Here is a 14525-nt window from a genome sequence, read left to right as displayed (position 1 = left end):
CTCTTTCCCCAAAGTCCCTTCCAAAGAAATCAGTGGTCTGAAAGTGTACTGTCTTGGTTAAAAATCTGACAGAGCATTTAGGAGGCTGCACAGTAATCTGGTTTCTTTGATGACTCAGATACAAAAGAAGATCCTCCTTACCTATTCCTAGCCTTCGGTAGGGTGCCAGGCATCCGAGCGTCATGATGTATAGTCTCTTCTGGTTCTGGGAGTGATCCACCCTACAGCACACTGCTCCCACTGCAATATCATTGAAATAGGCTGCCAGGGAGGGAAACAAAGTGTTATCAGTCACAAGTCTCAAACTGTACATACAGCTCCTTCATTTACGCCCTGTATCTTCCTTCCTTCCCTCTTGCTAATTCTCCCATCCAGACAAAATCATAGATTGTGGCTAACACTTTGAATGAAGTTACCAATGGTGCTCTAACACAGTGGTTGGCTTATTACAGTTCAAACCAACTAGCAATGACATCAGGAAGTAAGCTGGCAGCACACATCTCTCAAGTTTTCTGCTGTAACAGAAAACATGCCTATTCCCAGTAAAATGGAATCTATTTAGAACACAAACCCTCTGAGGTTTGGACTGAGGCTTTTCTGAGGTTCCCAAACAGTTATTTTTCATTATATAAAACAACAAAATAGAAGAATCTGCTATTCAAAACCATTATGGATAGCAATGATGAGCACTTCTGCCACCATAGCCCACAATTACTGGCAAGAACATTTGTACCTAATTTGGCTAGCTCGCCAACCTCCAGTACATCCTTGTAGAACTTGTCATTGTAGCTGACAGGAAAAATGACCTGGTTTAGTCTCTTCAGCTGCTTAATGTTGTGTGGCGTCACATCTCCCAGCTCGATCCGGCTACTGGAACAAATCAAAACATGCTTAACATCTGACACACTGCAAAATTTCTAAGGACACCAAAAATGAATTATTTTATTTATGCTTAGAGAACTGTCCCACCTAATAATCAGTTCAATACATATTTGAACTGCAGTTTTCAACCCATACAATTAAGTCTTCTGTTGGTGGCTGATTTAACTCCCAAACCCAATTTCAGTTGGTACTATACAGTCAGAAGTTTCTCAGGCCACACTTAACACTGACGTACCATAGTATATGCGTGGTTTTATTGGGTGAGAGATAGGAGAACACTAATCTCTGTACGAGTATTAGCTTTAACTTTATCCCATTAATTTCCTCACTGATCATCAAGATCACATGGGGAAAAAAACCACCAACAACAAAGAAAAGATGGGAGGGACAGGAGGCTAGAATAGAGATCATGAAAATGAAGTCCTTATCCATGCTTCAAAGACAGCCTTAATTTTACCACCTATCAATATAAAGCTTATGCTTAGACAAAGACTAAGTCATTACTAGACAGCTGACTCTAAAAAGCAACAATACTATATGCAACAAACTCCTATTAAGCCCGTTAATATGCACGTGTGCCACTGTCAAGGTGATATATGCATCTATTACGATCATAATTGAAGTAATTCTTCCTGTTGACTAAGAGCAGAATCACAACCTTAAAATACCAGTACTGCATTGAATTATACTGAGAAGAAACAGATCAAGCTTCTCCCTTTTCTAAGACTAACTTCCTGACAGAAACACTACGTATACAGAAGCAAATGATAAAAAAAAAAAAATTAATTGGTTAGTTGTTCATATTCCCCAAGCCAATTTCTTGGGTACAGGTAGACAGTTTTAACAAGGACTACTAGAATGAAAATTAAAAACCCGAGATAATCAAAATCTTTTCCCAAATGGTCACCAGAATACGTAGGCAGGTACAAAGCCAATGCATGTCGAGTTAGAAACGCACACAATTCTAGGTTCATCTCAGCCTTGTTTTACTGAATACATACAGGCAACTAGATTGTTTTCTTCTCAAACATTGGTAAAGAGACTGTTTGCCTTTTTAAAAAAAGTCAAATTCTGTTTTCAAAAAGGCAGTTTTCAAAGATCCTTTTACGCCAGGCTTCAAAGTCCATTCTAGTAATGTGCAGTAGCTGCTTTCCATCTCCAATGCCTCTTGCACCTAGGCAGCTTGGTTTTTTCAGATAGGTTGATGCCTAGGACACAACAGCGCAGATTAACTTAAATACAGTAAAACAATGAAGGTATTAAAAACAACAACTTTTTTCCTCAAGAACCGTACCAACTAATGCGGAGTATAATCTGTCTCTGCTTTATTAACTGACCTTTATTATACATAAAAAACCCTTAAATGATTAGTACTCCAGATACCTATCAGTTTTAGTTGTTGCTACCAATGATGGCTGATAAATATACAATGCTTTCTAGGCATTGTACTGCAGCCTGCAAAACTATCAGAAAAAGCTACAGGAATGGAGCCTTTAGTATTTACTTCAAGAAGCATACCTTGCCATCACACCCACTTTCTTCTTTTCTTTTACAGCAAAGAATACAGTCTTCAGTTCTGCAAAGGTATCAAGGATCACCATTGCCCGCTCTCTGGTATGACACAGATCAGACAATCTCCCTAGTGAGCCCTACAGAAGCTAAACAATTTGGAAGTAGGGCCTACCTTTTAGAGAACCATCTAGCATTAACTAATGGACTATTGATGATTTTGTAATTCTCCATCAGATTAATATGTTCCAGTTAGAATTAATGGATGGCATTTACCTATTGAACTTTGCCAACTCCAAAGTCTAAGTTTTCGTCACACATTTGCCAGAGAGATTAAAAAGCCCTCTGGTGTCAAGCATCTCATGCCACTATGGGTGCTTGCAAATTGTTCCAGGCAGCTCCTCATCTTCCTCCTACCACACCGAACATGTCGATTGAACTTCCCCCCCCCTCACTGCAAGGGCAACTGCTAAGCCACAAATCCTTGTAGTTTGCCCTGAGCTCTACACAACTGTGCAGCAATCTCTTGAGAGACATCTCACTAGAACTGAACAGTATGTTCTCCAACAGTGATCTCAAGAATGACAGAAGAAGCAACAGTCTCCATATTCTTGCATCTCATCCATGTAAAAACACCCAGGCATATCACAAGCAACAGCAATGGGATATAGCTTCTAGCTATAAACCACTATATTGTGCTGAAATAGTCTGCAGTATCTCTTTTCCGTGACTCCTACCGCCACCAGCCCTTTGTTTCACAGCCTTTTCCATCTTCTAGATTATTTTTGCTCTCAAGATTCCTTTCTTCATCTATTACCACTTGTGCAAGCCCCCTGGATAATTACAGTCCAACATAAAGTAAGTACTGAGCTAGTAAGGATGATCTCCTCATACCACAGAAGTACTCCCATTGTAAACAACCATGCTATCAAATGATAGTAGTTATTAGATGGTGGGGTAACTGTAATACTTGTTTTATGCCCAGCTTAGCACAGCTGTTCAGCCTAGCATGGCAGGGCTTCTTAAGGCACACAGAAGGCAAGTTGTGCCCTTCTCTCATCCCAGCCAGCAGTGCCGCTACCTTTTCTCACAAAGGGTAGGAATAAAACTGTGGCACCTGGGTTCCCAGGTGTATTTGTCTGGGAGAGAGTTTTGCTGGAGTAGAAGACCTCAATAACCTCATACTAGGAGTGAAGAGAAGACCCAGGGGCCTCTTTTGCTGCAGTCTGCATCAGAGTGGAAACCAAAGGGAGCAGGTCTCAACTGCCCAGTTAGATCAGATTAGCTGCAGAGTAGGAGGTCAGTAAGGGAAGAGAAAAACCTCACATTCACACTCAGTCCCTTGAAAGCCTAAACCTCTTGTCCAAAAGATTTAATAGTATATTAACCTTGATGATACTTTTTTTGTATCAGTAGCTCCAAGCTTCAGTAGATCAGTAACGCTAGCATGAACTCTAATGATGAACTGATGGCAAAGTTATTATAAAGCAAGCTTGAGCAAAAATCTCTGACATAGACTATTATCAGGTAGTGTGTTTTCTAATATTATTTTAAAATTAATTAGTTACTAATGAAGCAAGGAATCAGGCATTAGAAGACGGTCACTATGGAATATTTCTGATGACAGTGCAACAGGACAAAGATACATTGTCATGGGCAGCCAGGACAAGATGGCTGAGAAAGGGACCATGAACCAAAGATGGACCTTCACCAAGAAGGTTTCAGACAGGGAATAAATAAATAAGTGCAGAAGCAGAGTCTAAGGCTGCTTGTAGCTGCTGAGCCAAGACATCACCTCTGAGGCTGGCATCAGGCCACAGAAACAAGATCCAGTAGTAGGTGGCTAAAAGGTACTGTTGACAGATTTCCTCGAGCCCCTGGGCTCCCCCCCGCTCTCTCTCACCACTTGCCACATTCATTGCTGCCTCCTGCCATCTCCTTCTGCCTGCTTCCTGTGCTCTGTCACTAGCTGTTTCCTCGTTGCTCGAGAGTTGCACCAGGGCCAGTAATTTATCCTGGAGGATAATATGAAAAAAGTTTGAGAAACACTGCAGGAAGCATAAATCAATATGCTAAATGTCTGTTTAAATAGTATGTACTCAAACCATAAATTACTTTAATGTATAGCACTAGCTGATTAAATCAGCACCACATCTATTACACACAAAAACATTTAATAACTAAATGAGGACATGGAAAGGAAGACCCACATCACAAGAGTTCATCACTTTGCCTGAGGACAGCACAGCAAAAGTGCCACTAGGGCCTCAAGTAAAAACATGGGAAAGCTGGTACTGCTGCCGAAAGCAGCAGTCTTGCTGTCCCCGAGCCACTCATTTCCATCCTCTTGCTGGCACAGACATTTGTGCAACAATGTGGTGAACCAACCCCAATTAAAACTAACCTAGCCAAAAAAAATAAAAGTTCAGTTTTAACCCACATCAGTCCCTGATTGGGTTCATCACACAAGTCTTCTGCCAGCATAAAGAAGAGAAAAAAAATTGCCAGAGGCAGAACCGGTCAGTTCTTGAGCAGAAGTGCCAGCTTCCCCCAGTTTAAACTGGAAGTACTGTGCAAGAGGAGCACAGGGATCATTCAGTGTCTAGATGATTTTGTGCTACACCTTATCATTTACGGAACAAGCACTTTGAACCTAAGGATTTAAAACTACCCCAGCCTCAAGAGGTCCAAGATAAAGCACCTGTAACAAAGGGCACAAAACGGTCACTCCTTTCTTTTGCTGGAGTAATGGAAATAGCTTTGTGGGTTTTTTGTTTTGTTTGTTTTTTAATAGTTATTTACAAGTAGACCTGCTTCTTCAAGTTACCCCTCAGCCAAATCAGTGACATAAGTTTACTGTATCAGCTAAGGTCTGATTAGGCCAGTCCTGTGCATTCCAGCTCAGTACAGGCTATACCAGAAATACCTATCCTCTGCTGTTGCAAAGAAAAAAAATTAAATCATGAGCTCAAATTAGCATATGAGAGAACATAAAGATGTGTAAAGAGCCTGCAGTGCCCAGAAGGGACACGTCCTTCCTTAACAGATTATTTTATTCTATTATTCCAATAATATTCCTAAGAAGATACACACTTATTACTGGCATCCTACATCTCAAATAGCACTCCGTGGAGCATGCAACAGTCAACTGTACTCATCTTAGGTGTCAAAGCTTCTGGACCAAGTCAGCCACACGATCCCAAGCAACTGTTTTCAGTATGGAGGAATGAGGGACTCTTGGCTCATTGTGTCAGGTCTCTTATTACTACAGTGCTCTACAAATCCATACCTTTTCCTAGATGGAATACCAGCCCTCTGAAGCCACTTAAACATCTTCCATTGCAAGGCTGTTCCCAAGCTACCATTATTCTCATAGTTAGGATTTCTTCTGATTTCCGTCCTAAATGTACTCAAAGTTCTACCCATATGCTCTCTCATTGCTCATTAGCCTCAGTAGTTGATGGGTACCAATCACCCTATCCCACATGCCTTTTCAGAGAGCTACCATGACCTCTTTATACTTTCCTTCTTCTAACTAAAGCCAAGCTCCTGGCCTCCTCCTTTAAGACTGGCTCTTAATTCCTACTACTGTCATACTAGCCCTTCTTTCCATTCCTTCAGATTAAAGTTAATTTTCCTTAAACATGACTAACCAAAACTGCTTACAACATCCCAAATACTTACTGTTGCCTTGTACAATGGCAGTAAGTTTTCCCCATCTCTATCAGAAACGTTTTCCTGACATATCCTAGGACTACATTTGCATTTCTCTCAACTGCAACATGCCATGACTCGGTTACTGAGGAAAAAACGCACTGAGACTTCACTAGTGAAGGTAACCAGTTTCTGGTGCATAAGGCTGCTGTTCGTTAAAAGTGCACAGCAACACTGCCCAGCTATGTAAGAGTAGAAGTGAAGAGTGATCCACAAAATCCAAATGGAAGTGGGATGTTAGTGAGGTGACATGCAGGAGTTACTGAAACTGGATGAATGCCCAAAACATCAGCATTAACACTCCTGCTCTGGCACACTTAGTGCCCTAAGATTCTTCAAGCACTTGCTAGAAAAAACCTCACACTTTTTGTAGGACCAAATGCAATCCAATTAGTCCTACTGCAGCTGCATTCCTCCATCTGCAGCCTACTACAGGGCTGTGATTTGAACACTATTTTTCCTACAATGTCTTACATTCAGACTGGAAGTAACACAGGCTGAACGAGACATTAGCGTTTGCTTATGCTAAGGCTGCCTTTTGCCTCTCGACGTATACCGAAGGAGAACTGCTATACAGAATGATAGCTCAAGACAAAGCCGATTTCCAGACAGTTCAAGAGGAAACACAAATTCAGTCCCAGCAAACAGCAAGTGTGGAACACCAGTTTAGAACCAACATCAGGGAGAAAAAGGGGGAATTCCAAGTTTCTTAATGCTGTAAGAATCTCAGCCTCATTCAACTTTAAATAGTGCAAGTCTCTCCCCAGAGGGATGTGCCTGACTGAAACAGATCTCGGTGTAACTGATAGCTGGGCTCAGGCTTATTGAAGGCATCTGGCATGCTAAATTTAGCAGAGCTGTATCTGCAACTCACAAAACTTACTGAGGTATTGTCAAACAGGAGAGGGAGCACAGGGGAGAAAAGGGGCCTAACAAATTAGAGGACTTCAGAGAAGGTTTGTCACCCACTAAGCAGCCAACTAGCTTTATTGCTTCTATTTTGGCTTCCAAGTCAAAGCAGGAGTCTAGACAGGATAATCCACTCATAAAATAAAACCAAACCAGAGCTATGAAAGCTATAGACCTGAAGGGTGTGGCTTTACTTAGCTTCAACTCTGAAGCCAAAAGAGCCTCTTTAGTGTTTTGGGGTTGTTGTTTTTTGTTTTTTGGTTTCTTTTTTTAAAACAGATGAGCTATCTTGCTAGGCGCACAAGTTAGTCTAGTTCTTGTGGGCAGACTGGTATGTTTTCAATTATCTAGAAGATCTGTGGGCTGTAAATCTACTCTGCTTCACTTGTCAGAAAACCAGAAGGATAAGTACAAGCCTAGCATGCAAAAAGTCTTACCAATTTGCTTCTGAGCCCTCCTGATCTTCTTTAGCCCCACTTACTACTGAAAACATGTATTTGCATGACACCTGATACCCTGCTGGAAGTTACCCCCAGCTGTGTGCTGGACTGTAGAAGGACACAGTGATGTACAGAAGGCGGCTAAGTAATTTTAGAATCAGAATTAACGGAAGACTTCACTCAAGACTTGTGATTCAAATGGATCTCAGTGTGAATAGGTTTCACTGGCATGCGTCGTAATTCCCCAAGACATACTTCAGACCCTCCTCGCCTCTTTCCTTTATAACGAAAAAATACACAGCGCATTACAGTCAAGGTTTCTTCAGTATATTCGGATAATTCACTCTGCTTCAACCTAGAAAACCTGACCATTGTACAAAAGACTGGACGGTCTTCACATGCAAGAAGCAAAGTTATGCTATAATAGTTTTCCCAGCTGAAACCTGTTCTTTTAAGAGTTGTACTAGACCTCAAATCTAGACTCAACTCTGATCTCAGGGAAAAAAAAAAAAAGACAACCCTAAAGCTGAAGTAGCAGTACAATCATGAAGCACCTCAGCTGTCTGATTATGCAAGTGCAAGGGGGAGACAGTGAGGTCATTTCAACAAGTGTCAAATAAAAATAAACTTTCCCAAGAAAACAGGATTTTCAAAAACCAAAATATCAGAAATAAATACACTTGGTCTAGAACAGAAAAGCAGCCATATGTACATCACTTAGTAGCCTGTAACACTTTGCTGCTTCAGAGCACCTCACGAGGTAAAGGCTCAGATATTATATCTGCCTATCCCAGGTGCATCAAAGTCAGGTGAAAGAGGAAACAACTTGCCTGCAACCATACAGCAGATAAAGAGCTGCCAGAAATCCTAACTCTCCATTGCTGGTCTAACCACTTTTCCTTATTAGTCAAGCAAGCTCACAATAACATTTAGATTTTGAACCATGATTGCAACGCAGAAGTACTTCACCAGTTTGAAACAACTTAGCTCAAAATTAGTTTTGTGCCTCCGTTACCAATACCCTGAGACACCTTACGAGTTACTGCCCCTTTCCATACCCTCAGTGTCCCCAGATATAACAATTATAACCCTTACTTGCCTCCCAGGAGATCATGAACCTTTGCTAATTAATGTTCATGAAGTACCTGATGATCCTCAGGCGAGAACAGAGGCTTACCTTCAAATTCAGAACAGAAGTGATGCTGGGTTCACAAAGTGCCTTATTTACATAAATGTCTATAGCTCAAGGGCACTTCTTGTACTTCTATTAGGTAACAAACTATAGAATTGACATATGAGGAGAAAGGCATTTATCTGCTTGGCACAAACTATTTCTATAAGTCACTGAAACACCTTTCTTTACAAATGCCTGGGTCCATTAGATTAGCAAAGAAAAAATGGCAGGTCATTATGGGTCTCCTGCCTGTACTTCGGATTTCAGTCCCAGGATTGGTGGTTTTTTGAGGTGTTCAAATCATGCATTGTATAAAGAACATACTGTGAAAAATAAACCAGAACGTGCTATCAGTTTTATGTGCCTACCTTCAAATACTTCTGAGGCAACAATCATTGCAAGCACTTAACTATCAAGCACAAAAAGCTATTTTTCCCCCCCTTTCCTTTTCCCAGTTTTCAATAAGAATGAATTGTTCTCAAATGAAAATTTGTGCTAAAAAGCTACTTATTAAAAAACAAACAAATATCCTTTAATTGCAATTTTCAACCTAATTTGTGATCTTTACTGACAAGAAGTTCCAAGCGCCACATAGAGAAAACTTTCACAAGCCTTAAATCGCTGCCCTGGGTCTCACCCCATACTCTCAAGAGAAGATAAATACAATGGTCAGATGGTAGAAATGGGAAATTTTTTCAGGGATTGAGATTCTAGTCTGCTAAGGGCCAAAAATCACATGGAGCCTGGAAAAGAATGAGGAGAGGGAGAAGGAAGGCCAAGTGAGCTCAGAAAGCACTTCATGCATCAAGATCTTACCATGCAGCATGGTATTTTCAATCCACTAAAAAAAAATTACTCCGCCCCCAGGAAAATTCAAATATCTTAATCTTAGTCACCTAGTGACAGTATTGTGGAAATGGTTTTGGCTCTATTCTATAAAGCCTCGTTTCATTTCCTTTCCATAATGAATTAATTCAATATGTTTTGACACAAATACACAGTTACCCCATTTCAATGCCGTGCTTGTCCGCTCTCAAGTCTTCAAGTCCAAGAGCCTCCAAATAACCAGCAATTCTACGCATATACTGCTTCTCTCTTCCCCCTCCCAGCTTCCTCACCTCAAATCTCCTTCCTGACAAACTTTTGCTGCTTTAAAACTCCCACATAGGTCACTTCTTCCCTTCCCCTCTTTCAGCAGGGAGCAGAAAGTAATCCTGACATTGCCTGCCTCACTTAGAGCAGAAGGGATGCAAGGAGGTACTGCATTTCTCTCTTATCAGTTCCCAAACAAATATAAAGATCTCACTTCTCCTGTCCTTTCCTCTGCCTCTGGGTAAAAATATCTAGTGCCTTCTCAGATTATTGGTCTGAACACTTCTAATGATTGCCAAATAGGCAGGCTCTTCAAGTTCTGAATAATTTCCACTTAGATAAAAGTATTTTTCTGGCTCAACCATCACCCATTATTCCCCATTTTAGAAGAGATTTAATGTGGCAAAGGAGGATGCATCATTTCTCTTGTCCTCAGGAGATGGCAGCAGAGTCTGTGGCATTTGGTGATTAACTAAAGATACTACATTTTTCACAGAAGAAATGTCCCAACTTAGCAAGCCGATCTATATACTAACAAGCCACATATACATATAAAAAGAACTGAATGGTCAAACACCACTCAGAAGCCAAGATTGGGTTCTAAAGTGCTTCAGTAAAATGGCTACAATCCCTACACTACCTTCCTATCCTCCCAATCCTTCCTACTTCATGCAATGTCTTAATCCGGTTATGGAATTAAACTTGAAGTGGTAAGAGTTACAAATTAGGTTAAAGTACCTATAATAAACTGCACTGAGTTTTTATAAACTTAATTTAGAAGATATTAAGCTATTTGTAAGCATGCATATAGGCAAGGTCTGAATTTACCATCCATGAAATTAAATGCAGAAAGTATAGCTCACGCTTTGACATTTCTAGGTTCAGAAAAATCCTAAAACCAAACAATGATTTTCAAGCTCAGTTACCTTTTTTGTCCTGCCTCCAGTGCATATGACAATTCAGCAGTTTTCTGATAAACTTGGAACTTCCTCCCATATACGTTAAGCTTAGCACTGTGCCTTGCAAATGGAAACAAATCAACAGTTCTGCACGAACTCTGTAATACTAACTCAGAAGAGTAGAGGAAAAAACCTCCCTGTTCTCGTGAGAAACACGAACAGCGTCAGGACCTTGAAGAGTTTACTTCGTGAATCCAGGCAAAACAAGCAGAGATATCAGAGCTGACCCATAACTACTCACTGTACTTTAAATACACTACTGTTATTTTTCTGTTATGCTCAGTATTCCCCAGCTGTGATGTCTCTTCTACAAAGGCAGCCAGAACAGCACCAGCCTGCAAAGCCTCTCAGTTATGAAGTTTTCTGTGGCAGCAGCTACCTTTTGCATAGCATCTACTCTGAAGGACTCTTCTGCAGCAAGTCAGGACCCTTGGAAACTACAAAGCATGAGACTTAACTGCAACATATGCAAGCTTAGAGGCAGTCTCCTAGAAGTTTCTTACAGAAAAGTAGCGCACGTTACTTTCTATGGCAGCGGTATTAACACACAGCACTCTGCTCCCCGTTTCAATCAGTTTTTCGTCACATGGCTAAATGTATGCTGCCACATGACAATTCCACAGGTGTTTCCCATCCAAACTGGAGAGCGGTTTGGTCAATGTGACAAAGTAACACATATGCACCGGAGCACAGGCACTGGGCCCTGCTCGTAGCGTGCACTACATGCTCTATGTATGAGCTGACACTCCCGGTCGCGTAGCAGGTACAAGCATACAAAGGAGCACGCATGTTCTGCATCACACCCCTTGTGTAATGTGGTTTTTAGGTAAGGGCAGCAGGGAAAGGCTGGATGACTTATTCTCACAGGCTTCATCTGAACTGAAACAGGTCAGGAAAGCACCCTTATTCTAAGACGTCAAAAGGCCACACACAGCGATCAACAAATGCTCAAGAATTGACGCAAGATTTTCTGTTTTCTTTCCTTAAAACCAGTAGCATAACAACTGTAGTGAAAATACAGAAACACTGAGCAACAAGTGAATCAACACTGCGAAAGCTGTAAAGTGCAGGGAGTATTATTTGCATCTGCTCTACAAAAACAGGCAAATTACTATAGACAGTAGAACCCGAGTCCCTCCCGCTGGTATTTTTCCTTGCGCAAATCCAGTTCTAAAATAGATTTTCAAATTCCAGAACCAACAATAACAACATTTAGGAACACAATAAATGAAAAAAGAAATGAATTTCTAGAAAATCATGAAGTTCACTAACAGAACAGTGAACTACCTCAATTTTTCAACTCACATTTAAAAAAAAAAAAAAGGGAAACATAACAAGTCTCTAAACTATTAAAATCATTCAGAAGATGGAGTGAACATAAAGCCAAGTATCACAAAAGAAGGTGGGAGGTAACAGCAATTACCAGTTCAGAAGCTGGTGTTTAACTCATCAAATAAGAGAAAACCTACAAAATTTTAAGCAGCTCAGAAAGTAAAAAAATCTTTCACTATCTCTGAAACTAGAGGTCTTCTGTAAAAGAAGTCACAATCTCAAATACCCTGATGACAGAAACACTACAACTCGCTATGCATTATTAGCACACTGCTACATGCTGTTTTGAATTCAGAGAGCTAAGAAAGAGGGCTGCAAGCAACGCACATTGACTACATAATCTCTTTCAGATCTGAAATTTCAAAACGTCAGTGAACTTGCTAGTTTCTTTTTTAATTCTTTCTCTGCCAAAGCAGACTGTTCATAATTACAGCTGATGTTATGGGTCTTAGTGCTCCCAAAATTATCTCTGCACTTTGTGGTGTGGGTTACCATGCAACACATACACTCCCGGAAAAAGTTCTCAGATGGAGTCAGTTTGTTCAAAAGAACCGATCCACAATTTTGGATTCAATACTGAAGACAGATCAGATCCCTTCAAACACCACATTAGTTTCTATATGTTGGGAGTTGAAGCTTTAGATCTCTTTTTGGACCTATCTTCTGAGAGTACTTGTTTTTTAGGGATCGTCTCCGATCTTTGTAGTTTGACTGTTTGGCCTTGTTCCAGAGTACCCCTATGTAATTCAATATATTCCTTCCGAAATCTTCATCTAGTCCTTTGATTCTCTCATTGTATTTAAATTGGGTTACTTTTCAGTTTGAGTTCTATCAGCCTATTTGCCTCAATCTGAATTTTTAGGGAACACCTGGATTCAATATGAAGATTTTTGATTCTGCACAAGAACTTGCTGCATGGTGCTAACAGTGTTTTGACAAGACAGGAATATGCTGCTCTTCGAAGACATGAAGGCATACCAGAAAAGCAGAAATATGCAAGTACAGAACCCAAAATGATCAGTTCTGAAGTTGAATCAGTGATAAAGCTGCCTGTAAGTGCAAGTAAAGCAACAGAAATAAAGTTTGGTCCTCTGGAAGCAGAAGAGGGGTGTGTGGTTTTTTTTCTTCATAGCTTTTTATTAAAAAAGAAAAAAGTTACAAAAAGTAAAAAGCTGCCTGAAATAAGAACTCCTGAGCCGTGCGAGAAAAGCCAGGGCTCACCCCCTCGAGGAGTGCCACAGCATGGCGGACAGCTCTGGCTGCGACGTGCCAGGAGACCTCCACATTTCCAGCCTGACACGCCTGGGCCGCTTTCCACCTCATGCATCCGGACCCCAGAAACCCTGTCCCTCAACTCAGGACTGACATACAGCCAAAGCAGGGCTAAGCTGTAGAAAACATCAGAACAGCTGATGGAGGATAAAAGGAAACCCAGTTTCGTCAGGAGTGCTGCTGAACAACGATCACGTCAACTGCCACTTCATCTTGGCTGATCAGTGCTGTTGCTCTTCTTGCAAAATCTGTCATCCTCATTATAAGGTGACTAAGAGGCAGGGTGCCCTGTTTCACGTAGGGTGGCTCAGGCAAATAAAGGATTGCCCGATATCCCAAACACTCATATTTAATGTCAGCTGAGAGTCAGTTTATTTGCAATCATCGCCGAACCTCTTTCTACAGATACCTGCCAGCCCCTCATGATGTTTGAAGCTGCTTACACACTGTAAGAAACAGCTAAGTTATCTGTTATCAAGCAGTCTTGTCGTGTGACCTCACCCCAATTGCTAATAAGCTAAACCCCTTACCATTTCTTCGTAAAAGCTTAAGTGCTTCAGCTTCCATTCACCCTGCATTAAGCTGCCAAACAGGAATAATAATACCCAGCATTGCATAACACCAGTTTCAAGGGGACTGGTTTAATATTCCTTTGAGAAGCAGCTGTGGAAAACTTCCTTTGTGCCTACGAAGAAACTGAGGCACGGAGCAGAAGGATCACGTTTAGTGGAGCGCAGGTGACGCTGAAATTAATAAACATTAGGTGATTTAACCAACATCAGACACAAAACACAGCTCGTTTTCATCCATCCACGTCGCACAGCCTCCACGTAGATAAACACTTAAAAGACTTGAACCAACAGAATTGCTGAGAGGATGTTACAAACAATGGTGCTGCAAAACCACCCGTCCGAGGCCGGCAGCTTTTTTGCACAGACACAACAGCGCTTCGTCGCTATCACCAGGCAAGTACGAAAGACCAGCCAGCATCCCCCCGGCCGACTGCTTTCTCCGTTCCTTTTGCAGATCGCTAGAACCCGCAAAGCGAAATCACTCAGGAGCACGAAGAGCCGCTGCGTCCCACCGGCTGAGCACAGCAGGGCTGAGCATGGAGAGTTTTTGCTCCGGCAGCAGAATAAATTTTACGGCGGGGGGGGGAGCTCCTGCAGGGGCCTCTTGCTCGGCTGAAAGGGCACCACCGAGCAGCGAAGGGACCGCCGGCTTTTCTCCCCCCAAAGGGGC

General features: G+C 41.5%; 1 protein-coding gene across 1 annotated transcript in view; it reads right to left on the bottom strand.

The window, feature by feature from the left end:
• NAA50 (N(alpha)-acetyltransferase 50, NatE catalytic subunit) overlaps positions 1-2483 on the bottom strand; it is a 9830-nt gene extending 7347 nt beyond the window's left edge. Inside the window, exons 1-3 of the mRNA XM_009330213.1 lie at positions 2401-2483; positions 734-906; positions 142-261 (exon numbers count right to left, since the gene is read on the bottom strand). Coding sequence (XP_009328488.1) covers positions 142-261; positions 734-906; positions 2401-2483 — 376 coding nt within the window. The remainder of the gene's footprint in view (positions 1-141; positions 262-733; positions 907-2400) is intronic.
• Positions 2484-14525: the final 12042 nt, after the last annotated feature.

Source organism: Pygoscelis adeliae, unplaced genomic scaffold, assembly GCF_000699105.1.
Source record: "Pygoscelis adeliae isolate BGI_AS28 unplaced genomic scaffold, ASM69910v1 Scaffold120, whole genome shotgun sequence".
Classification (NCBI taxonomy): Eukaryota; Metazoa; Chordata; class Aves; order Sphenisciformes; family Spheniscidae; genus Pygoscelis; species Pygoscelis adeliae.
Note: the sequence above shows the minus strand (reverse complement) of the source record. Positions and strands in the feature narration are given on the sequence as shown.